Source organism: Artemia franciscana, unplaced genomic scaffold (genome assembly GCF_032884065.1).
Source record: "Artemia franciscana unplaced genomic scaffold, ASM3288406v1 PGA_scaffold_131, whole genome shotgun sequence".
Taxonomy (NCBI): Eukaryota; Metazoa; Arthropoda; class Branchiopoda; order Anostraca; family Artemiidae; genus Artemia; species Artemia franciscana.
The window spans coordinates 437899-465027 of record NW_027062626.1 but is presented as its reverse complement, the minus strand read 5'-3'; the positions used below and the strand labels follow the sequence as shown (position 1 = coordinate 465027).

The 27129-nt window shown below is 36.7% G+C and overlaps 1 protein-coding gene across 6 annotated transcripts in view; it reads left to right on the top strand.

Moving 5' to 3' along the window:
• LOC136041303 (protein CLP1 homolog) overlaps positions 1-27129 on the top strand; it is a 59380-nt gene that overhangs the window by 20977 nt on the left and 11274 nt on the right. For all 6 annotated transcript variants that reach the window (XM_065725927.1, XM_065725923.1, XM_065725926.1 and 3 more), the window contains 4 exons: positions 9438-9628; positions 13948-14049; positions 17329-17449; positions 24666-24759. In XM_065725927.1, the coding sequence (XP_065581999.1) occupies positions 9438-9628; positions 13948-14049; positions 17329-17449; positions 24666-24759 (508 nt within the window). The remainder of the gene's footprint in view (positions 1-9437; positions 9629-13947; positions 14050-17328; positions 17450-24665; positions 24760-27129) is intronic.

Below are 27129 nucleotides of genomic sequence, written 5' to 3'. Positions count from 1 at the left end.
GTTCTGGCAAAAACTACGGCAACCATCTCATAACGTTCTCAGGGCTTGGAATTAGTCCTTAAAAGTCCCTAAAGTCCTTTTTTTGGGCTGAAGTCCCTTTCAAGTCCCTTTTTGTTTTTTATACAGAAAGTCTCTTAATTCCCCAAGAAGTCCCTAAAATTCCCTATTTAGGAGCATAGTATATTTGAAAACTGAAGTATGATATATTTAGAAAACCCACTTTAGATAACATAGCTTCTCCTCAAATCTGGTTTTACTGGCCTCTTGGTTATATTGTTGCAGTTTAGAAAGAAGCAACAAAAACAGCGGGGACTTTGTCAGGGACCAAAGTGTCTACTAACAGTTGTAAAAATTGATCCGCCCCAGTTATATATTAGATACATATTTGTTTAATCTCCACAATCTCCCAAGAGGGATGAGGCAACTGTTGGGAGCAACTTCTTCGTGATGTTTAAATATAAACACGAAGTTTCTGGTTCGTTTTTATATGTTAAACAGTTGTGAAGTATAAGCATGCAGCATACTTTAAAATAAATTTGGTAGCAACATCTGCGTAAAAGAATTGACTTCTTATAGTGACTCCGAAGTATTGAGCTACCCAACAAAAGTTACGAGCCTGAATAAATTTGTTCCATTTCCTAAAAATGAGAGAAATACTTTATGACTATATTCTTTTATTCGCAAACTGAACTGGCGTTTCAAATTTCACTCTGACTAATCTGCGATTCATTTTTTTACAAATGCATATGATTGCTCTTGTCACTCTTTACTGCATAAAAGAAATTAGGCGCCTGATAAATTTGGTTATTCCTCAGGCAAAATTTTATGCTACTAATCTAGGACGCTAACAATCAATTTAGAACTATTAACATATATAATTTAACAGGAAGTACTGGGGATTCATGGGGGCGATAGCCCTCATTATATCTTTGATAGCCGTGAGTATGATCTGAAAAAAACGATCAGAAATTAAATAAAATCAAACTCATAGTTTCAGATGAAAGTAAGGATGTTAAAATAGCAAAAATTATCTCGTATATTGGGAGAGGGATTGCCCTTCCCAACCCTCCCCCCTTCCTTACGCTAAAGTTTCGTTGTGAGTTAGAAATAATTCCTAATCTGTATCAACGGCCCTTGTGTTTGAGGAGCCATGCTTAGAAAATGGGAACAAAACGGGATATTCTTTATCGTTCAATTTCCATTTTATTTAATTCTAACTTTTATGTGTATTTATTTTTATATCTAATTGCAGATAAAGCTTAGACCTAGGAGCACACTGAGAGGCTTTTCTTGAATCAAAATCATTTTTGTATGTGCCAGAAGATGTTGTAATGGAAACTCAATGAAAAGTAAAAGCTAGTGTCTTTGTTATGCCTTTGGGGGCTGGGGGGGGGCTAAATTATTGTTGTGAGAATATCCACCAAAATTGATTGTCAGACGTTGAAAAAACTTTCTAGGACCTAATTGCAAGTTGCTTATTTTTTCCCTTTGGGTAATCAGAAATAAACCCAAACTTTGTGGGGGATGGAAAGGGGATAGTCCCTAAATTCTTATCATTAGGCTACAACATCTAAATGAAGAGGTTTTATCTCAGCCAAACTTTGTGAGAAGTAAGAATGGTTCTTGTGCGTATAGCGCTGACACTCCAGTTCTTCATATGAGTAGAACCTGAGTAGAACCAGTTTTTCATCTGTCTGTACTAAGAGACAATTAGCTTACGCTCAGTGGAAAACAAGTGGATTGTGACAGAATACATTGGACTTGCATAATTTGGCCCATATATTTACACATTAGGGGGGGGGGAGTATTTGGACAGCGTGAAGTTAGAAAACAATTCTTACTTCATAATATGCAGAATAATTGTAACTAACAAATTTTCCATACAAACCCATTGTATTTTCCCCTCCCCTATTGTGCAAATATATAGCCCAAATTTGTTTCTAAGGTATTATATTTTCATCATGTTTTGGTATTTTTCTTCAGGATTGACCTAGCTTCACTTATTGAGTGTCGGCGCTATAACATACAAGTACCATTTGAATAGATAACCTTTTGGGTATTCTAGTATAATCCACCTTCTGGAGTGAGAGCTGAAGGGGGCTTGAAATTTATGTTGTCTGGACTTCTCCCAGAGAGGTGTTCGGAACTCAACCAAACTTTGTAGAAAATGAGAATTTGCGTCAAAGTTATTTCTTTTTGGAATGCAAACCCCATACTATCTATATACAGGAGGACAAAGGGAGGGGCCATTAAATTCTGGGATCAGGATATCTTTGCAGAAGGGTTATTGTGCTGAGATTTACCACGCTCCAGGTGTGCCGAAAAAGTAGAGGTCTCAATTCGTAGAATACGCACCGACACTCAAGTCCCCGATTGGTAAAAAAAATCCACAAAATTCGCTGAAGCGTGCTCCCATGTGAAGCTTTGGTTTTCTATATGGAAAGATAAGGATTGGCCTAGGTCAGGTGTTTTGAATGATATCTGGTTCTATTCAAAAAACGTCTTCGCAAGTGAGCTAGCTCGTCATCGTGCAGTTATTGTTGACTCGTACTCGCTTTGAGTTTCCGCTTCGCTCAATTCCATTTGGAAATACCTTGTTCCCCCAAATGCCACATCCTCTAATACTCCTAAAGCTTCTGATATTCCCATATCTGAATGGAAAACGGATTTTTCGAATGAATTTGCCGCACCAGATCCAATTTTAGAGTTTAAACATGAATCCAAACTTGATGAAATTCTGTCTGTTTACCTGGAGTCTTCTGTTTGTTGTGGAGCCTTCTGATTTCTGTCTGTTTGAATTCTGTTGCTACAAGGCAAGCCATAGTAACAGCAGTCTCCAGCTTCATTTGGTATAGATAATATTAGTGCATTTCATGTTATCCATGGAACCCCAGTTCATTTCACTCCTAATATTGATCATGCAGATGATGTCTGACACTTTTACATTACCATCGTCTTTATGCATTGGTGATCTCACTCCTATCCACAAGAAAGGTAAATCTAACATTCCCGCAGTTCGACTTTAGGCTTATACCAATCTCTACTACATTCTGTAAACTATTTTAGGTGCTTTTTGTTATGGCACTTGGTATCTACCAAGTGACATCATGATTCGATCATCTGGGGAGAGTGGGGGGACGGTAAATCGGAAAAATTAGAAAAATGACGTATTTTTAACTTACGAACGGGTGATTGGACCTTAATGAAATTTGATGTTTGGAAGCATGTCATGTGTCAGTGCTCTTATTTCAAATCCCAACCGGATCCGGTGACATTGGGGGAGCTTGGGGGGGGGGGCCAAAATCTTGGAAAACGCTTAGAGTGGAGGGATTGGGATGCAATTTGATGGAAAAAAATAACCACAAGTCCTAGATACGTGAGTCCTAGGTACGTGATTGACTTAACCGGAACGGATCCGCTCTCTTTGGGGGAGTTGGGGGGTGGGGGTTAATTCTGAAAAATTAGAAAAAATGAGGTATTTTTATCTTACGAAAGAGTGATAAGATCTTAATGAAATTAGGATTTTGGGAAGGATATCGTGTCTCAGAGCTCTTATTTTAAATCCCGACCGGATCTGGTGACATTGGGGGAGTTGGAGGGGGGAACCTGAAATCTTGGAAAACGCTTAGAGTGGAGGGATCGGGATGAAACTTGGTGGGTAAAATACGCACAAGTTCTAGATACGTGATTGATATAACCGGAACGGATCCACTCTCTTTGGGGGAGTCGGGGGGGAGGGTTAATTCTGAAAAATTAGAAAAAACTTACGAAGGAGTGATTGGATCTTAATGAAATTTGATGCTTGGAAGGATATCGTGTCTCAGAGCTCTTATTTTAAATCCCGACCGGATCTGATGACATTGGGGAGAGTTGGAGGGGGGAACCTAAAATCTTGGAAAACGCTTAGAGTGGAGAGATTTGGATCAAAACTGGTTGGGGAAATCGGCACAAGTCCTAGATACGTTATTGATATAACCGGAACGGATCCACTCTCTTTGGGGGAGTTGGGGGGGGGGGAGGGTTAATTCTGAAAAATTAGAAAAAATGAAGTATTTTTAACTTACGAAGGAGTCATCGGATCTTAATGAAATTTCATATTTAGAAAGATATCGTAACTCAGATATCTTATTTTAAATCTCGAATGGATCCAGTGTCATTGGGGGGAGGGGGATCGGATATCTTGGAAAAGGCTTAAAGCGGAGAGAGCAGGATGAAACTTGGTGGGAAGAATAAGCATAAGTCCGAGATACGTGACTGACACAACCGGACTGGATCTGCTCATTTCGATGGGGAGTAATTCGGAAAATTTAGAAAAATGAGGTATTTGTAACATGAACGAGTAATCAGATCTTAATGAAGTTTGATATTTAGAAGGATCTTGTGCTTTAGAACTCTCATTTTAAATCCCGACCAGATCCGGTGACATTGGGGGAGTTGGAGGGGGAAACCAGAATTCTCGGAAAACGTGAAAATCGAGGTATCTTACGAATGGGTGATCGGATCTTAATAAAACTTGATATATTGAAGAATATTATGTCTCAGTTGCTCCAGTTTCAATTCGAATTGGATCTGGGGACATAGAGGGCTGGAGGGGGGAAACAGGAATCTTGGAAGCCGGAAATCTTGGAAAACGCTTAGAGTGGAGAGATCGAGATGAAACTTGATGGGAAGAATAAATATAAGTTATAGATACGTGATTGTCATAATTGGAACGGATCCTTTCTCTTTGGGAGAGCTGGGGGTCGTTAATTTGGAAAAATTAGAGAAATTGAGGTTTTTTTAACTTAAGAACGGGTGACCGGTTCTTAATGAAATTTGATATGTAGAAGGAAATCATGTCTCAGAGCTCTTATTTCAAATCCCGACCATATCTGTTGACATTGGGGGAGTTGGAGGGGGAAAACCGGAAATCTTGGAAAACGCTTAGAGCTGAGAGATCGGAATAAAACTTGGTGGGTAGAATAAACAAATGTCGTAGATACGTGATTGACGTAACCAGACTGGATCCGCTCTCTTTGGGGGAGTTAGGGGGGTGGGGTTCAGTGCTTTGGGCGAGTTTGGTGCTTCTGGACGTGCTAGGAGGATGAAAATTGGTAGGTGTGTCAGGGAGCTACACAAATTGACTTGATAAAGTCGTTTTCCCCGATTTGACCATCTGAGGGGCTGAAGGGAGAGGAAAAATTAGAAAAATCGGGGTACTTTTAACTTACGACTGGGTGATCGGATCTAAATGAATTTTAATTTTTAGAAGGACCTCGTGACTCAGAGCTCTTATTTTAAATCCTGAGCGGCATTAAGCCTCTGATTTTCCTTTTAAATCAATCTATTGATTCTTAGAATTTTTTCTGGAGCTCATACCATATGAGCTCTTGGTTCTTCCGACCTCGTCACAGGTACCATATGAGCTCTTAGCTCTTGTCGATAGTTAATGGAGAAATGCGGGGTCCCGCCATACCAGTTTTGTTTTTAAATAAAACAGGGTGCGTTTATGTCCTTAGTGTTGTACACGTGCTCCACGAATCAGACTTTCTAGTCCCAGTGGCATACCAAGTGATCTGGATAGTTTTGTTTCTATTTATATAAAGTTACGCGTCAAGGTGCTATCGCTTCACGTCACAAATATTTCGGTTTTAAAATATTTGGGTTTTATGAGTGGTGAAAATCTATCATGGAAAACACATTCAAATATTATAGCTTCAAAATTTTCCAGACTTTCCAAAATTTTCCAAAATTTTCTCAGGGTGTGCTTCGCCGAGTTAAAAAATTAGTATCCCAGAAAATTCTTCGATTGCTTTATTCCGCTATTTTTTAACCGTACATTTGTTATGGTTGCTATATGGGCCTTAATTTTATGTCCTCTTATAGAAAAATCTAAAATAAAGCCGTTAAACTTTTGTCCCCCAAGTCTTTGTTTACTCATAATATTAACAAACTTTACACTAAGTATCAACTTTTTGATATTTCAAAAACAAGAGATTACCAAGTTAGTATTTTCACATACAAATTTTTCAATAATATTCTTCCCTCTTCTTTCAAAAAAATTTTCTCCATTAATAGTGTTCTCCATAGCCATGATACACGAGGGGTATCAAATCAGGTACACCCATTTAGAAATACGGTTAGAGCTTCTTTTGTAATTAGAAATTTTGCTCCTACTGTATGGGGTATTATCTGAACTGGAATAAGAAATTCGAGTCATCTGGCATCCTTCAAGACTGCAGATAACTTCGAAGACCACACTGCCTTTCCATGACGAAAGTAAAACAGTTCAAAATAGGGATGATACCTTTTTATTGACAGTGAAATATAAAATTATTTAACTGGATATTTCGAACACATATACAGTGTTCATCATCAGCAGTAAAATGCTGATGATGAACACTGTATATGTGTTCGAAATATCCAGTTAAATAATTTTATATTTCACTGTCAATAAAAAGGTATCATCCCTATTTTGAACTGTTTTACTTTCGTTCAAGACTGCAGTTAAGAGATTTTTCCTTGCTAAAGAATTTTATATTGGTATGTATATGTATGTAGTTTATAGGTTTTATGTAGTGCTATGTAGAGTAGAGAAGTCTGCCACTTGCTGCCAATAAACCCTTTGGGGCTTTTTTAGCAGGTGCTTCAAAGTGCTTGGTATACATTTTTAAATAAAATAAAATTAAAATAATAAAATTAAAAAAAATAACTATTTTAATTATTTTAAGTTAATTAAAAATAATTAATTAGAAATTTAAACAATTAAAAATTAAAATTAAAAAAGAATTATTTTATCGTATCTTCGCCTACACTTTTCAACAATGATGTCTTAAACACTGAATTAAAATGCATTGAGGCAGCTATAAACATTTGTCTGTTATACGAATGATGTCCTTAATTTTGGCTTTTCATTACAGCGTATTGAAGAAACTTCAGCATATTCGAGAGTGAATATTCTAAATTGGGACTGGAATTTAACTTTGAGAAATATAAGGTTCTTCTATTTAATTGAGGTAAATCCCACACCGTCAGTCCAACTGGGACGTTCTTTAGGATAGTCAATGGACTAAACTTGTTTATCTTGGTCTACCAATTGGCCCATCCCTAAAGCAAATCCGTTTGCTGCTGATTTCCCATATGGAAAAAATTTATACCGCGTCTTATGCCTCAGTTGTCCGAAATAAATACAAACTTTCAACCAAATGATCTTTGCTTTGCTATATAATTCACCAGCACTGCCATACTGTCTATACACAGCAGCTATTTTGGAAGATTTTCTCACAAACTGATAATCGTAAACTCCATTGAGGATATTTGAAATTTTCAAAATATTTACTTCATTTACCTCCCGTGGACCCGAAATTCAGTATTAATCTAAATTATAAAATAGCCAACCCAGCAATAACTCTATAAAACGTTATTTCGAAACATAACCGCAAAATCAGTTTTTATTCATGATATCCCCTATATATACAGTTATATTTAAAATTGTGTGTATCTAAAAGTTTCTCGGTGTTTTATATGTACCTAAAAGTTGCTCAGGGCTATGATGTTCTATATGAATTGCTCTGATAAATATTGTAATGTCTCTTTTTTCTTTCTCTTCTTCCTTTTTTGTCGTTTTTTCCATGTACTCCGTTTCTGTACTATTTCGTATTGTGTTAGAGGTTAGAAATAAATAGATAAATGCTTTCCATGATGTCTATTAGAACAAATTTTCTGTTCCCATCTAAATTGGGTGAAAAGGAATTAGATAATTAGGAATAACAAGTAAGAATGAGCAGTTTAGTCGTACCTATGTGGAATATGTATTCGACCACTGTGGGAAAGGGTTCCCTAAGTTATTAATAATAGAACATCTACCAAAAGGGTTTCTGATTATAAAAAAAATTGAATGGAAAATATGAACTCATGTCTAACTTATGCCTTTTAAGGATTAGATTCTGATGTAAATTTTTCAAGGAGGCGGCCCTAATCTCTCATTATCAGGACATTTCGCAGAAGTTTTCAAATTTATTCCTAATTTCGTTTAAGTTTGGAAGTGGCATAGCTTTCCTTTGAGATTACCATACATATGTTGATCTCTCTTTGTGTGGGTGTGGGATTGGGTGTTGTTGTCTAAGATCTTATCATCATGGTAAATAGAACGGTAATATGTCTGAATTAAGTAAGAGGAACTGTCCTAGTTCTGCCTTTTTGGAGTTCATGCCCTATAAAATTTTGTGTAGCTAGGGCTTTCAAAAATTTTGTCATCAGAGCAATTATTTAAAGAGCTAATATCCTAGTTATCCCTTATGGGGGCAAGCTCCTATCCGGGCTCTGTGGGGAACTGAAAAAGCTGCATGGATTTGAGTCGAATTTAGCCGGAAGCAGCAATTGACTTATTAGTTCTGCCTTTTTGAAATCAGAAATTGATTTAGCCTGTGTGGAAAGGGCGCATTTAATTTCTTGTCAGAAGTACTTCAACAAGAAAGGGCTATCGAATTCCAAACAAACTTGGTATGAATTTAGACTTAGGCTTATATTTGTGCTTCTTTATGGCCTTTTCCTAATTTGACCTCTCTCGGTAGGAGATTAAAGGTATTAATATATCTTTTTAGCAGTCTAATTAGTAGTTGGGTAGGTATATTCTATTCAGCAAAACCTGGTCAACAGTTACAGTTAGGTTCTCGAGTGTCCTTGCTTGACCTGACCTCTGAGACGGAAAGAGTATATGTAAGAAGGACCTCTTGATCTTAGTTCAACCAGGTGGTGATTCACTGTTCGCATTTCGTTTATCCGTTTACTGTGTTTTAATGCAATCTTTTGTTGCTCCAGAGGTTTTGCTGAAAGGGCAAAATATTACTGTAACACTTCATGATGCCTCGGCATCTGACGTCTAGTTCCTTTTTTCATCTGGTTCCATAATAATCCAACATCTGGCATTTTATTTACTCCTTGTGAGCTACTCAGTAAATGAAAGATGGAACGTATGCTTATTCGTCATATCTGTTTTTTAGAATTATTAAAGTTGTTTATTTAATTTTAAAGTTTTTATTTAAGTTTATTTACTCAAATGCCTAAAGTTTAAAGTTAAGTGAATCCTATTGTTCTTTCATTTGTCTGAATTTACCTTGGTTTTGCTCGTTATTTTGGCGAAAAACCAGAGGAGAAGGCTACACGTATACCACTGGGAACCTGCAGGAGATAAGCAAAAAAAATACTCTGTTGGTTTTTCAGCATTTTAGCTCCAGTCAATTCCAATCCTATTTATAGCGAGCACAGGCATATCTTGTTATAAACAAAGTCCCTTAATGGATGGCATGTGGTGTATCTATCACAATGTTTCAATGATTTTTATAGCGAACATTTGTTTCATTGACCAACGGGGTTTCATTATCGGGGGAAGGATGTCACATTCTGGTAAGTATGTAAATGTGCTTACTTTTAATAACCAGAAGCTATGTATTTTTCAGTTGCCCATAGCGGTATGATAATCAACACTTGTGGATGGGTGAAAGGTGATGGCTATAAGCTTCTTACCCATGCTGCTTCTGCATTTGAAGTTGACTTAATCGTAGTCTTGGATCAAGAAAGGCTGTACAATGAACTGATACGAGACATGCCAAACTTTGTGAAAGTCGTTTTCCAACCCAAAAGTGGTGGGGTAAGTGTAGTTTTTAGCTGAATAATATTGATCAAGCCTTTTAGCCTCTTTTAACTTTGCTTAGCTATGTTATATTGCTGTAATACAGTAAAGAATAGAGTTATTTGACAAAATATAGTTGGCTAAGAGTAGGTGACAGCTGAATTGGGTTTTGGCTAACGAAATAACCTAACATACATAAAGCTATAACTTCCACTTACGGCTATTAATGTATAGTTGTTTTTTTCTCCTCTATTATTTTTTTAAGTCATTATTAACAGTCAGTTCAAATCACAAACACGTTCTGTCATATTGCTGAGCACAATCAACAAGAACCGCGAAATTCTTTGGGTAATTCTCATCAACTACGTAATTTTTGGGTATGTTCAACTACTTTTTTTAAATCATGCAATGTCTCGTATACCAGTAACTTTTTGTGAGTTAATTATGGTATATTCGGGTATAACAGAATGATGGTTTATAATTATTAAAGCGATTCTCGTTAATTTCGAAAAGAGCCTGAAACCCCCAAAAATTAGATCCCAAGTTGAATCATAGTACACATCAAAATTACCATCGTAATTAAAAGTTACGTTAGTTAACGTAATTGTATAGAGAGCTGGTTAACAGTACATTTGAAAGCTAATGCTCAAATTTATATAATTTTATAAATTCATAACAGTCTGTGAAGTATGACGTGTGAAGTATAAAATTATAACACAGGGTGAAGTATGACATGTAACCAGAAGTGGCAGTTTTGATGCCATTTCGAGATGGAAGGAGGCTGGGAAACATGAAAGACACGCCATTAACATCATATTTGTTAAAAACCCTTCGCTTGGAGGTTTACAGTTTCCTAACATTTTTTTTCAGTCTCCCTTAGCTGCAGCAGTAGCTGCTATCAGGTAGACGAGTCAGCCGTGGCCAGCCAGTTTTAATAAAGGTTTTTAAAATACTTTCTCAACGACAGTGTGCAGTGAAAGAATTAGTGCTCATCCGGAAATCGCAACTTTTATACGGATTTGAAAACCATTATTACAACTATTTGATAAATAGTTACAACTATTTGTAACTGTTAACAGACTTCGGTATGATAGGAATTCAGAAAAGAGCTTGTAACCCTCGAAATATGACTTGATTTCAAATCGAAATAAGAAGCACAACAGAGAAATTACCATCGTTGAAAAAGCTTGACTAGAGGTTCACTCTGCTTTTCTAGGGATCGCAATGATGGTATCCCCTTCTTTTTCTTTTTTATCCCAGCGCTAACAGACTACTGGAAAATCCTAGAGAGATTATAAAGGTCTTATATAAAAGTTAATTCTTACATTTGCGTGTTTTTGTTGTCGTTGTTTTTGATTTTTTTATTTATCTTGACAGCATCAGGGTAAAGTGCCTTGTGACCACAAAAATTGCATATTTGGGGCCGTTTCTGGAGGGGACAAGGCTACGACATTGGTTAAACTATTTTTAGATGGGTAATTACCAACTATATTGCTAAAATGGATGTAAACTCGATTAGAAAGAGACGAAATGCTTTATGACACAGTGTCATAAGGAAATAAGGTAAAGGTAAAGGATACGACATTAGACTTTACAGTCCGTACCGGCGGTGCTGATCTCCGTTTCTTGGCCCTTCAGGCAGGAAGTGCAATGGGGGGTTGGGGGCCAGCCATCCAGTGCTTTCGCACACCCTTCCTGTTTACCTTCCCCAGATTTCTCCAGGTACCCATTTAGAGCTGGGTCGACTCTGGCTTTGCTTACAGAGTCACGCCACTGACCCCCGTCCCAAACTGAAGAATTGGGTACACTTAATATATACTTAAGCTCATAGAGAAACAACTAAGGGCTCTTATAAAAGATAATAATTGCTAAAATAAACATAAACTGGACTATATTCATTAGTGAAGTGTTGCTACATGGAACTAAGACTTTATGTCGTATTAGTCTTACCTTAGAATAATGAGACTCGATATTCTACTTCAGATTGTAGTGAGCTCACTTAACAAGCGAGTGGGGATCAGTATTTTCACCATTGCTGTTTTTTTTCCAGAGAAAAATTTTTACTGAGCGTCAGTACTGCACAGTGTCAGTGAAAGTCAATGTCAGTAGTGAATCTCAGTGCATAATAGGTTAGATTATAAACAAAGCCTTGTTTTGAGGATTCAGGTTGAGGTAAAATACATTTTCATTCATAAAGGAATGTTGATAATTATCCATAAATACTGAAACATGGAATAAGGGAAAGTAGGGGAGCTATTTGTGTATGTGATAACTAATAGATTGCATTTCGCGGATCTCAGAGGCCTAATAAAATATTTCTTTGTAAAATCAGCTGTTTGCTAGCAGCAGTAAAAAAACTTGAAATGTATTTTTCCTTTTTTTTTCAACATTCCTGTTAAATACTTATTGTGTATCATAGTACTTTTTTAATTATCGCATCTTAGTGTGTCTGATTTGCCACTAACTGTTTTTCATTTGAGCTACTAACCGAGAGAATTTATCAGCAACGACAAAAAGTGATTCTTCATTCCTTTTTTTCACACCTTTACTACTTTAAGCAAATCGCTGCTTGTTAAATATTCTATTTTTCTGGACGAAAGTAAAACAGTTCAAAACAGGGATGAAACCTTTTAATTGACAGTGAACAGATATAAAATTATTTAACTGGATATTTCGAACACATAAACAGTGTTCATCATCAGTAGTAAAACTGCTGATTAATATGTAAGTATTTTTCTGGAATAAAATGCGTTAAATATTACTCCTGAACCAGCCTTTTTATTTATTTTTTTATTATCATTATTGTTTTTCTTTAGTTAGAGTGTTTGCCTTCTCTTTTGAAATATTATTTGAGAAATGTGTATTCTATTTAAGCTGAGTTTCTGCTGAGCTCAGTGAGGCTGCTGAATTGAATTTACTGCTGAGCTGATACAATAAACGAATAACTATCAGGGGACTCCTGTTAAGAACGCTAAAGTCATGGCACACAAGCGGGCACACAATCAAGAAAGAGTAACAGTTAAGTAGTAATAGTTACATATAAGCTAATCTGTATTGTAACAAGACCGTGATGATAAAATCAAGAACACAAAAAAACATTCCTCAATATCTCACTTCATGGAAGAACAGTGATGTCAGCTCACGAAAATATAGGAGGGGCGGGGAATTTACTTTTCTAAATCTAATGGTGGGAAAATTTATTTTTTCTAAATCTAGGGAGAGAGAGAGGGGGGGGGGTTAAATATGTATTTTTTTTTATTTTCCCTGACAATATCAAAAAAGCCATTTTCAAATGAAAATCATTCAAAAATGACATTTTTCAAAATCTAGGGGTTTGGTGAAGAAATCATGGTGTACTTGTTCCCCCATCCCAATTGACGCCACTATCTAAGGTTTATTCTTCGCAGAATTATAGTCAGTGATAGAACCGCGCTTGAGTTTATGTTTAGACAGAAAAGTACAGGTGTTGAACATCCGAGGGGCCGAATTTAATACTAACAGTGGTCCAGGTACTATCGGTATTAAAGCTGAGTTGGAGTATGACTCATTTTCTGTCGACTAAAATAGAACCTAAATTTTACAAGAATATTCTCTTTTTGCTGTTATGTCTATTCGTGAAATCATTTGTTTAAATTAATTACATAACATAAAAATTATTTGCCCGGGATGTTGAGCCTGTTAAGTGGGCGGAAAAGTACTTAAATAACATAATCTAACAATAAAACATAACCTTGAATTAAAATAAAGCAGTTGAGCATCAAGCCACTTGTAGAAACAGCCGAGACAGATAGTTCGATTTAGTAAGAGGCAAATCTAGCATAAGCCTTTATTGAGATTGCATAAAATTATGTCAGTTCATTTGTTGATAGATAAGTCTATCTATCAGCCGTCCATGCGTCATTCCTAGGGCAAAACTAAGGTAGTTAGTCATCGAACTAATGGATGAAATGGTTGGATTGATTTTGGGTTGATCCGTGACAATGTCCGCTGGAGCTGGACTTGTATGCAAAATCTGGATTGAATTGGACTCACAGGCGAACAAGTGAGACCTAAGCCTAATAGGCTTGGTGGCTTGTAGTCTAATGGTGGAATTCCATGTCATAGGATTGACACATGACCAACAAGTTCTCTGGAATCGCAGGCGAACCGTGAAACCTAGTATTGCAAAACCGTTAGATTGCCTGGAATGAGAGGTAAACCTAAAGGAGAGAAACCTAAAGGAGAGGTAAACCTAAAGGAGAAAAATCCTAAAGGAGAAACCTAAAGGAGCTCCTTGCTCCTTTTCACTGTTCGCTTAATCCTATTCATTAACTCACTCTCTTGTATGTGCTTTCTAGGCAGTTGAGAGGAATAGACAGTTTCGTATTAGCACAAGGGAGTCAAAAGTCCGCCAATATTTCTATGGACCTAAGAATACCCTCTTTCCACAAAACGTCCAGGTAAGTGTCATTCTCTAGTAAAAGGTAACAGGATTTATTTCTAGTAATAGATGTTTTGTGAATACGCGCCAGTAAATTATTTCAGAATAGCATTCAAGAAGGTAAAACTGTAACTTTTCTAAACTACAAATTTTAGTTCAATAAGAACAAAATGTAAATTTTGAATTATTTTCTTTTAGAATCAAACTTGAAGTTCTACGTCCTACTGTTAAGAAAATTGAAATATTTTGGATGTTTGTGGTCATGGGGCTTAGGTCGTCAAGTTATATAAGTGACCCGTTCAATAATAGTGGCTTCGTAGGTTCATTATAAAATAAAGGTAGAAATATATAACAACGAGTAAAACTTTTAACGAAGACAGCGAATTCAAATTTTCACGCTAATCAGGATTAATATGTTGTCTAAATAAAAAATATTTAATTGTTATTATATATTTCTGTATTCTATTCCAGTCGTAAATTGGAAGACAGTCTGAGGAATCATTTATATCCAGTTTAGCAGGAAGGCAATCATGGTGCACCTTGCCTAAATAAGATTCATATATACTTTTGTTACGTACAATAAGAGGGCTGACAGGGGGTCTTGGAGTCTGAGCTCCCTTTCTACGTGAATACGGTCTTTAAATTGCTTCATTGATAAATTGAGTAACAAAATCGAATTTTAGGATATTCAGCTTTACAGAAAACATTATAACCACAAGAATAAAATTATAGCGTTGCAGAAAGCATCGAAGCAAAATCGAATTTTAGGATATTCATTTTTACAGAAAACATTCCAACCACAAGAACGAAATTATAGCGTTGTAGAAAGCATCGAAGCAACATCGAATTTTAAGATATTCAGCTTTACAGAAAACATTCCAACCACAAGAACGAAATTATAGCGTTGCAGAAAGCATCGAAGCAAAATCGAATTTTAGGATATTCATTTTTACAGAAAACATTCCAACCACAAGAACGAAATTATAGCGTTGTAGAAAGCATCGAAGCAACATCGAATTTTAAGATATTCAGCTTTACAGAAAACATTCCAACCACAAGAACGAAATTATAGCGTTGCAGAAAGCATCGAAGCAAAATCGAATTTTAGGATATTCATTTTTACAGAAAACATTCCAACCACAAGAACGAAATTATAGCGTTGTAGAAAGCATCGAAGCAACATCGAATTTTAGGATATTCAGCTTTACAGAAAACATTCCAACCACAAGAACGAAATTATAGCGTTGCAGAAAGCATCGAAGCAAAATCGAATTTTAGGATATGAATTTTACAGAAAACATTCCAACCACAAGAACGAAATTATAGTGTTGTAGAAAGCATCGAAGCAACATCGAATTTTAGGATATTCAGCTTTACAGAAAACATTCTAAGCACAAGAATGAAATTATAGCGTTGCAGAAATTTCCTGTTACTGCTGATTTCCTGTTACTGCTGCTTGTTCTTGCATGACTAATCCAGTCTCAACTTAGATTCTACGCCGACTGTTCGCATTTATATGGCTGAATTTTATCAGTCAACTGAAGGGAAAATCATGGAACATTAAATTATCTGTGTGAAATATATAAAGGTTGTAAATACATCTTTTAGATGTCCGATTTGAGATTTTAAATACCTCTCAAATACCACATTTTAGTAATTCATTACAATATGTTAATAACAAAGATTTCCTCTTAATTCTCCACGCCGAAATAAATCAAACTTTGACGAACAAGTCAAAATTTTAAAATAAAAATTTGAATGCAAGTCAAATTTTGATTTTCAAATTGCCAGTGACTATTTTGAGTCGAGTATCGCATGCATATACACGCCATTAAGTAACAGAAGGCAAGTTAATATTTCGTAGATATGATTAAATTTCCATCAAAATTGGTATTGAAGGATTTTTCAAGTCTCTATTCACAAATTATAATTTGAGTGTATATAAAACAGTATGTAGCATGTATGTTTCACAAATGCTTTTCAATTCGTACCATAGTGTGTATCTAGAAATTTATGCACGTGTTGATTACAAATCTGTGGCTAGCATTTGAACTTAGAAATCCAAAAGCAAGCATGTTTGAAATTTATTTTACTTTTGATGTTTTTTCTCCACCACAATTAGCATTGTCTCGGGTGCCATTTGCGGAACCTGCAAGTTGCTTTCTGTGTTTTTCTTTCAGATGCTCAGATTACAATTTAAGCCTTATATTTATAATTGGCAACTTGAAAGACTCCTAAATACCAATGTTGGTGGAAATCAACATCTCGGCTGTGATAATTAAAAATATGGCATGCCATTTTGGTCGAAAATGAGTTATGTATGCTTCGTGGGTAAACTAGGAATGAGAAATCGAATGGTGCAATCAGAATGTTGTTCTCATCTTTTACCGTTACGAAGATAAAAAAAGAGATACATGTCAGTTTTGACAGAAGAGGATTATCTTATCAAGCTGTAATATGGGGACCTGACATTTGTCTCTTATTTGTCAAGAAAAAAGGGACATATCCCAAAAAATGGGTTAATTTTGAATTCACTCAAAAAACTTTTGAAAGAAGAGGATTATCTTATCTATAGGAAAAAGGAGACGTACAATATAAAAAGGAATAATTTTGAATTCGCTCGGAATATTAAAATTAGATTTATACCACTGAAAAGAACATAAGAAGTGGATTTAGACAATGTTTGTTTTATCTTCATTAGCCTCGTACTTCAGAGCAACCACAATTGAAACCCTTTTTTCCGTTTTTTGGCTCTTAAGAAAAGCTACAAAATGGCGTATGCCGCACTTTTAATTATCACAGCCAATTTGCGAAATATAACCTCAGTCTATTCTCATGTTTTTTTTTCCGCATTAGACGGAGGTTTGTATCAGCAAGCTCAGAAATCCTTTGATGCGGACCGGTGAAAATTGAAGTTATTTATTAAACAAGTAGGCTAGGTACTGTATTCTGTTTTAACTAAGACACTGAAATTGCAGTGTTAGTCTTTTTATTAGTAATTGGATAAAGAAAAACCCTAAAATGCCAACTTTGGTGGAAATCAAACACCATTTGTGACGTTTGCTCTCACTCTCCTTTCGTTAGAATAATACCAGATAACATAACGTGGCCAGAGTACCTTAACCTCTAACCCAAGGACGTCAAAAGCAGAAGTTGTGACTCATGCCTCTTGGAAATTATTTTATAGTTAATAGTTCAGAGTTGGGTAGTAGGGTGTTGTGGTCTTCAGTATTGACTATAATTCAAATTGGTTTCATTTTTGTTTAAAGCTGATTTACTTAGGTTATTATTTATCTAGGTCAATTTTGATGACATTAAAGTGTTCAAGATTGGTGCCCCAAAAGTATCTGCAGCTCTTCTTCCTGAGGGTATGATGCCCGATGAAAACAGTATGACACGGATCGTACCCGTCTCACCTGGTAAGTTTCTTCCAGTTTAAACTGTGGCAAAAGTTTTAGGGAATCTCACTTGACAAGGCTATCCTATTGCGCAAGTCCTAACATAACTCATGCCTGTATGCTCTTGAGCCGCCATTGGTTGTTACTCTGAGTTTTGTTCGGGTTTGCTTCGATCCGCCACTGCTTCAAGGGTTCTCAAGCTCATTTTCGAGATTCCTAGAAATTGATTTTCGCTGAATCAGGGTCATATGGTAACTTTTAAAGTTAGTACAAAGCGTTCTTTACTAAGTTGAAAGTATTGTTGCAGCCATAATCTGTATCCTTGGAAACGTACGTCAAAATCTGCATGAATTTGTAAACCCTGGCTATTTTGTCTTTCTGATGGATCCTACACCTTCATAGTTAAACATCTCAGGATTGTTTTTGTTTATAGGGATACCACGGTGTAAAAGTTCCAAAAGCTAATTCCTTTTAACAAAAGCTAATTCCAAAAGCTTAATCCACACTAGAAGCCTAAGTGATGAGGTTCATACGAGTGGGATTTCAACGAAATAATTAAGGATATCGTAGCTCTTTTCAACGTTAGTAGAATAAAATAGTAATAAAACAGTAATGTGATTAGTATTGGAAGACCCGAGGGTCATATAGAAAAGTCATGATTACATCGATCTAATTAGAAAAGCATTAAACTCAAAACTAAATACTGCATGTTTATAGAATAGAATAGAGTATATTTATTCACTACAATAGCCGGAGCTAGCATTAGCATGTCATGACAAAAATAATTTATACCTTCAAAGACACTCAAAGGAAAATTTAAGCAAACATTATATTAATCAAACACATATTAATCAAACATTAAATATTAGTCGTGTCAATATTATTAAAATGACGGGTAAAACTTGGGACAAATGATTTACGATATCTCTCAATACTATAGGCTGAGCGAGTCAGTAACTGTGACAATTCTTTTTCATTTGTCGGAGTCTAGTAACTGGTCCTTCAGTTGGGGGGCTCTCAAGGGGCTGGGTAGTAGACGACAATGAGTTGGGGAATTCAAACAATTTAGTCCAAATCTATATGTTAAGCCATGTCTACGACTATCAAGTGAGTCCAAATTGAGTTGTTTCAGTGCATCCTCGTAAGTTGAGTAGTTTTGTCCAAGTATAATTTTTACAGCTCTTTTTTGTATCGTCTCAAGTCTATCTATTTGATCTTTTGTCAATCCCGGATGCCAAGCAGGGCATAAATACTCAAGAGAAGGTCTAACATAGCTGCCGTATATAGACTTTAAAACCTCAGTTGGTGTACCAAATCTTCTTAGGTTGGAAAACGAATGTAAAAGTTTTTTGTCAGATAGTCAACGTGCGAATTCCATCTTAAATCATCGTCCAAAAGTATCCCAAGTATTTTAACAGTATTCTTTGTTGGCAGTATGGAATTATGAGAAGAGTGGTTGTTACTCTTTAGGAAGGAAAACGTCAGATAAGAGCTCTTAGTTTCACTGACTGTCAGTTTTACCTTTCCTAATTCAGCTTTTAGATCATGATAGATTTCGATCAAGTCAGAGTGTTCAGTAGTCGGAGGGCTTAGTCGCCATGATAAAACAGTTAAATCATCAGCAAATTTAAAACGCTCGCGAATTGTTGTTAAAATACGGTTAAAAACAATAAGAAAAGAAAGCGGGCCTAATTTTAGTCCCTTGTGGCGAACCACAAAAAATATTTACAAATTCAGATGGCTCATGATTAGAGAGTTGGACACACTGAGATCTTTCAAAAAGAAAACTAGCGAGCATTCGTACAACAAATGGACGGGCACCCGTAGCCTTTGCTTCTTCCACAACTACATTATGATCAAGACTATCAAAAGCCTTAACTATGTCTGCAAATAATGCATCAACATAGGCCCCATTATTTTCCAAGTGCTTCTTGATAGTATCCAACAATGCAACCAATAATGAACAGTACTATACCCGGATCTAAATCCAAATTGTTGGGAATCAATATTATCATTTATGTCCTCAAATAAACAATCAAAAATAAAACTTTCAAATACTTTAGAGAGAGCTGGTGTTTCCAAAATCGGCCTCATATCGGTAATATCTTTAGGTGCCTTGCATTTGGGGATTGGCGTTACATACGCCTGTTTAAAAATACATGGGAAAACACCATCAATAAAACATTGGTTAAAAATTGTCTTTAAAGGAGTAGATAAAAGATCAGCACACTCAATAATCAATTTAATCGGTATCTCACTAGGATAACTAGATTTACGAGAATCAAGTGCCTTCAACTTTTTAGCAACTGAACAAATCTCTAGTATAGGGATATTTGAAACTGAATCATTCGGTGGTAATTTTCTTAGTTGCGGATGGATTGTACAAATTGATGCAAAAAAGTCATTAATTTCACTAGGTAACAGGGGTTTACCATTGACATCTCTCACTCCAACTCTGGTTACTTTTTTGCCGATAATGTTCTGAACTAAATCATGGAACTTCCTTGGGTTAGGTTTATATATTTTGCTTATTATTTTAGACCCATACTGCTTACGTGAACATCTTATTTTATATACAATTAAATTTCTTACTCTTTTGAAATCTTTTACGGGTCCTTAGACCTTAGACCTTAGATCCTCCAGAGCCAGGGGTGGCTCATAGGGCGTCTACGAAACCTCGCCAGACATCTCGGAGCTGAGCTGCAGCCATGACGTCCTCCCACTGTGGTTGAAGAGACAACTCCGCATTTCTCAGGTCTCGGTCGTACTGTCGTCGTAAGGTGTGTCTTGGTCGACCTTTTTTTCGCCTCCCCTCGGGACGCCAATCATATACTGTATTCGGGAGTCGATCCTCTGGCATACGGAGGACGTGGCCAAGGTATGTCCATCTCCTACGTTTCAGAAGGTCAGTAACTAATGGCTGACCGGTTCGCCGGCGAACTTCTATGTTGGTGACCTTTTCCTGCCACGATATGTTCAGGATTCTCCTAAGGCACATGTTTTCAAAGGCTAGGACACGTTTCTCTAGCTGGGTGTTTAGTTTCCAGCATTCACTAGCATAGAGGAGGATGGACATCACATTGCTATTTAGGAGGCGGAGCTTCAAGCGCATAGAGTATTTACTACTGCGCCAGACTGGTTTCAACTTGCTAAAAGCCGATGTCGCTTGTCCAATTTTCCTCTTGATTTCGTTGGCTATTTCACCATCGTATTCGATCCAACTCCCAAGATATTTAAATTCCTTGACCTGCTCAATAGTTTTATTTTTGCATTTTAATATGAGTGGGGAGTCAGATGTGGCCATACTCTTTGTTTTACTGACATTTACTGCAAGTCCCATTTTCTCGGCCTTTTCGTCTATGGCGTCGAGTAGCAGCTGCAGTCGTAGTTTCGCTTCTTCAAGAAGAACAACGTCATCTGCGAAGTCCAAATCGGAGATCAGTCGGCTGCTAATCTTCACTCCAATGCCTGAAGACTGCCGTAGAATATAGTCCATTACAATGACAAACAGAAACGGGGATAGGACACACCCTTGTTTGACGCCAGACATTATCTTGAAGAAACGCGTGTCCCCATTTTCTGTGCGTACACAGCATTCACTATCCTCATATAGTGCGATTATCATTTTGACTAGTTTATCAGGTACTCCGTAATATTTCAAAATCTTCCATAAAGTGTCTCGGTCAACAGAATCGAACGCCTTTTCAAAATCAATGAAGAGCAGGTACAGCTTTTTGTTCCATTCTCTGGACTCTTCCACCATCAGTCTAAGAATGAAAATAAGATCAGAGCAAGACCTACCAGGTCGGAACCCATGTTGCTCTTCCCTGAGATGTGAGTCCAGGGCTGCTCTTAGGCGTTGTAGTATTACTGAGGCTAGTATTTTACTAGGCACAGACGTCAAATTGATGCCCCTCCAATTGTCACAAATTTGTGCATCGCCTTTCTTGAAGAGTTTGACCAGTATACCTCTGGTCCAATCTTTTGGGACTTTTTCGTTGTTCCAAAACGTTGTTTCGTTGTTTACGGGTCCAGTTAAATGCAATTCGTTTCTCACTTTTATCAGATTCTGAATCTCTTGAGTAATCCATGGTTTATCATTAGATTTCACTTATATTTTTTTTTGTGGGAAAATTTCACAGAATTTTTTGAACAGTTCCTTACAGAATAAACTTTTGTCACCTCTGACAATGAGAGATTATCACGCCAGTCACGATCTGTGAGCCATTTCTTGTAGAGATTTACTAGTTCAGGTGTGAAAGGCCTGTACACCACACTATTTATTTGTCTATTTGGGATAAAATGATTGGGTGTCCAAGCAACACACAGGTGATCACTCAAACCTAATGGGGGTAATGTAACTGGAGTATTATAATATTCAGGGCAGTTGCTAAAAATGAGATCCAACATACGGTTACCTCTTGTGGGCACATTTACAACCTGCTTAAGTGATAGTGAATTCCTTAGCCATTTGGCAACTAAGTCATTAAAGTTACCACACATTATGATACCAGCATTAGGATACAAGGATCGTACAATGTCATTGCAATTATGTAAGTAAAATCACAAGGTCTTTACGATAGGGGCCACGGGGCTGATAGTAAACAACACATATCACCAGTGATGCCACGTCCTTGGGAAGCTTCTTAGGCCTGCACCACGACCATAATACTTCAAAACCATGCTTATTTGGTATATTACTGAAAGTGAGAACTCGATTTCTTGTAGACAATCGACAAATAATACCGACACCACCACCATGTGTTACTGCAATATCATTGGGGGTCATTCTAGGTTTGAAATAGGTATCATATCCCTCAAATGCTACAACATCTTCAGTTGCGGACCATGATTCACAGATACAAGCAATATCAACCAGTTCATTCTTCAAGCAAAGTTCAACCTCTTCTAATTTGTTCGTAAGTGACCGGACATTTGATAATAGTATTTTCGGAAATATATAGGGAGGAAAGAAGGGCTTTACACTGCGGTCTCGAATCTCCTTGCCAGCACATTGAATCGGTTCCAAGTTGTGATACTTATGCAACGTCTACGTCTAACCTCCATCGTCTTTAACCCAAAATTTCCCAGTATAACAACCGTTTGGGGAGTTATTGCTGTAAGAATGCCAATCTCATTAAAATTTTCCTCCAGCCAATTAGCCCTAGTTTGAGATAGCTCACGGTACCTCAAGTGAAAATGGTCCAAATCATTCTCCGCATCGTAGTGTGGGCAATTTTCTTTGCTTCAATACTTCCCATAAATGTTCAAGATTTGGTTCCTTATTATCCGACAATTTGCTTTAAACCTGATCCATGTCCTTTTCTATTTTTTCATGCCTACCCTTCCTCAACGTTTATGTCCCTTTATTAGTAGTCATCGCCATCTCAGAAAGTGAAAGATCACTAGTTTCTGTCTTTTGGATTCCTTTGGCTTCATTTCTTAAAATGTTTAGCGTGAGTTACCCTACTTAAATAACATCGTCGTTTTGAAAATGTCGTTCTATCGCAAATGGAGTTTGGTATACCAATTTAAAGAAAAATCCATATGAAGAAAGAAAACAGAAGAAAAAAGCGAGCCATCCAACAAAACCAACTATCCTTTTTTTTTCTTGTTTTCATTTCTTTTTTTATACTTACTTTAAGTCATAATAGTTGATAAAAATTGTTGTTGGTCGTACAGAAAATTTAAGATGAAGTAAGAATTTTATTTCATACTTTAGTTTTTAAATCAGAAGAATTTAAGAATTACCATGATTATAGCATTTTATTTAGGTTGCGAAAATTCAAGGTGGAAAAACAAGTTGTTTAAAGGTTCATTCAGTCAAAGTTTCTTTGGGCCTTAAGATGTTAGACATATTAAGAAGGCTCTGGCTTAGCTTTGAACGTGTCTTTCCCAATAAACCCAATAAGCTTGCTGATACGGTCATCATAAGGCTTTTGACTAGTTGTGAATTTGTTTTATTTTTGGTATTGTTGGAAAAAACCTGAGTTGCAAAGGTGGACACAATTCTATTGCAATAATATCTTTTTTTAATCACCACAAAGCTCAAAAATGTACAAAATATTGATGTTTTTGTTACATATTTGCTTTCACTCTCTCGCGCTTCTATACTAGGCGTTTTTTTTTCGATCTGTGACGAGTCATAGTTTTCTATCAAGTCTTTTTTCTGTTTCCACTCCACCATGGAATTGAAACCTAAACCATAAGTAGGTCTTTCCTCGAGCAAAGACCTCTATAATGAGGAAACATTGACAAGAGAACTCAAGTGAGGTGTCAGTTCCATCGCTTCTCAAATAGAATAAGGTAAAAGGCTCAGATAGAAGAAAAACATGAGCCAATAGTTTTTCTTATTGCCAAATCATGTGGGGTCACAGTCCACAGAGTTTTTCCATCAAGTCCATTTAGCAAGGTTCGTCACAGCTCAGACGATAATTAAAGGTTATTCATTTTACTAGAAAGTTTTTGTAGCAAGAAACTCAGATTTCTCAAGCTAGAAGTTCAAACAATATTAGAAGATGTTTTTTTTTTATCTCCCCTCAAGGGATGATTATAAAATCCATGTGACTCATTCTCTAAAAAAAAGTATTTGTTTAGCTCCAAATTCGTCGGGAGGACTAGAGAGGATAAAACATTTTCTTGTCACAATCAGGGCTGGCTTCCTCTACCTGATGTGAGATAAATACCCCTCTCCAAATAGGATCAGTGGAGGAAGACTCAATTGAGGAATCTTTTCCTCCTTTTTTATACTTATTTTAAATAAAATGCGAGACTTTTTTTCCTATTCCTTCTGGAAATGGGAGATATTTTCTCTTTCTTTTTGAGGAATGGGAGAAATCTGTTCTTTACTTCCGAGCACACATATATCTGCTTTTGTTTATTAAGACTCTTCAATCGTTGCATAGTAAATGGGTGCTGGCCCTTGCAAAGATGGCTCTAACAGTCCACTGTCGCGACATTTCATTTCCACAATATAAACAAAGAAATTAAAAAAAAGGAAAAAGCATTTCCCATCTTTTCTCCTAATATATCCTTCTATTCCACATGTAACTACTTATAGGTATAATACGTTTGATTGTTACATGATTGACTTATTACTTGCTTTTATAGTTTCATCCTAGTGGCAAAATTAATATGTCTCAAAGTTTTGTATGTATTTTTTGTTTATTTTGTTTCCCTTGTTGATTATAAAACGTGTTTTAATTGGTTGAAGCTGTTTATATGTATTATTTTGTAGGACCAGATTTGTTACATCATATTATGGCAATGAGTTACGCGGAGTCAACTGAAGAGGACTTGCTCACAACCAACGTTCTTGGATTTGTCTGTGTGTAAGTTTTTCTTCCCTTCTTCTTTTCTAGTAATTAAGTGGAACTTGACACACTGGATTAAAAAACGTTCTGACATAAATGGTTCTATCACAAAAAAAAGATCGAAAAAAAAACGTTGAATTAGTGTCAATTAAGTATTGGCGTCCGAGTTCGAGTATTGTTAAGATGAAACTAAAATTTTATTTTAAAACATTTCTGAAATATTGTAAAAAAAAAAAAAAAAAAACACAAATCTCACTGAAGAAACAACAATAATCTGTCAAAAAATTAATCCGGCCGAACTTGATCAATCAATAGATCAGGCCAAAAAAGTGAAATCAGTGCGAAGAAAAAGCTGAATATTTGATAAAGCAATAACGCACAATAGGAAACTTCGTTGGTCGAATATATTAACCGCATATGTTAAATCGACAAATTCAAAAATATACAGCAATTGTCGCAAGATAAAAATCAAACTAAAAGATAGAAAGCGTATCAAGTCAAGGGAGGGAGTTTAAAATATTTTTAAAATACCTATAAAGTTAAAAATCTTTATTAAATGGTTACAGATGACATAAAATTCTTCTTATATGGCTATGTATTCTAGTACTTTACTTGTACTTACTTGTACTTGTAGCGGGACCAGAAAAGGACGCCTCACCCGGTATGTAGGAGACTACGTATGGTTGAATCCCATTGGTTGCGATCTTGTGCCAACTTTTCAACAAACTGGAGCTGGCAGTTTTCCCACTTTCTGCCAAATCTTCGAAATCCGCCACCCGGGTTGAGGTCGTTTTATGCAGTTGCCCACCAATTCCTCAATTGACCGCCAGGTCACCTGACAACAGGGCAGCTAGAAGCACTTGCTTCATGATGTGGTCATCGGGTCTTCTAAGCACATGACCAAGCCAACGCAGTTTTCCTTGGTTGACAATCGTGGCGGCGGGTTCTATTTTGCAATTTTAAAATACAGATTTTACTATATAATCGATTATACATTAACATTTGAGATTCTGTCGGAGTAGTGAATCTTTAGGATTTTTTGTAGACATCGGTGGTCAAAGGTTTCGAAATCATGGAGATGAAGCGCCTTCAATGGCCAGGTTTCGACTGCATAGAAAAAGACAGATCTAACAGCCGCTTTATATACAGAAATTTTTGTCTTCATGCTGATCTCCCGCCGGTTCCACAAATGGTGGTGGAGTTGTGAGAAGATGGCCTGGGCTTAGTTGATCCTGTTCGTCACGTCAAGGTCACAGCCTCCACGAGGGTCTATTACTGAGCCAAGATAGGTGAAGCTATTGACTTTTTCCAATTCTTGTCCGTAAAGAACAAGCTGATAATCTGACTGTATATTTAGATCCATGACTTTAGTTTTGGCCGTGTTGATCTTCATACCCAGTTGCAGAGATAAGTGTGCTATTTCATTTAACATTGCTTGGGCAGTTACTGGATCAGCAGCAAGAGCGTCGATGTCATCAGCGTAATCCAGGTCCCATAACAACACCAATCCCATAATCCCATAACAACACCATCAAAACTTGAGAGTGCCCTTTCTATAATCCAATCTATACAGTAGTTAAACAAAACAGGGGACAATATGCATCCCTATTTCACACAGCTTTCCACGCTCAAGGGCTCAGTTTCTTGGCCCAGCACTCTTACGATCGATTTGCAATGCTCGTAGTAGGCTTTCAACAACTCCACGAATTCAACCGGCATATCCTCTTCCACCATGATTCGCCAAAGGTTTTCGTGGGTTACTGAGTCGAACGCAGTCACAGAATAAAGGAACATGTTGATTATGGGGAGGTTGTAACGTTCGCATTGTTGAAGAATAAGACGAAGAGTGAAGATCTGGTCAGTGCACCTTATGTTGATTATGGGGAGGATGTAACGTTCGCACTTTTGAAGAATAAGACGAAGAGTGAAGATCTGGTCAGTGTAGCCATATCCATGAGTGATATCCCTTGGTAGTTGCGGCTGTCGTATTTGTCCCCATTTTAAAAACTGGGATTATCACTGACAAAATTAGCACTGGGAAAGTCTTCTTCTCCCATATCAGACTGAAGAGGGTTTCTAGATGCTACGCTACAATTTGTGGCGAGGCCTTGTGAACCTCAGGAGGCAGACCATCTTCTCCAGGCGACTTATTGTTTATGAGCCTTTTAATCGTGTTTAGTATCTCTGAAGCTGAAGATGGTGCCATGTCGATTTCATATGGTGGTCTTTCAGCTGTTGGTGGCAGTAATGGCTTTGCATCTTGCCCATCTGTATTTCTAGTGCTTTTATTCTTCTCCGTTAGTCATTTAATTGGATATAGATGCTGAATTACTTAATTATTCTGCATGAAAAACTATTGCAAGAAAGTTTCTCATCATTAGATTAATA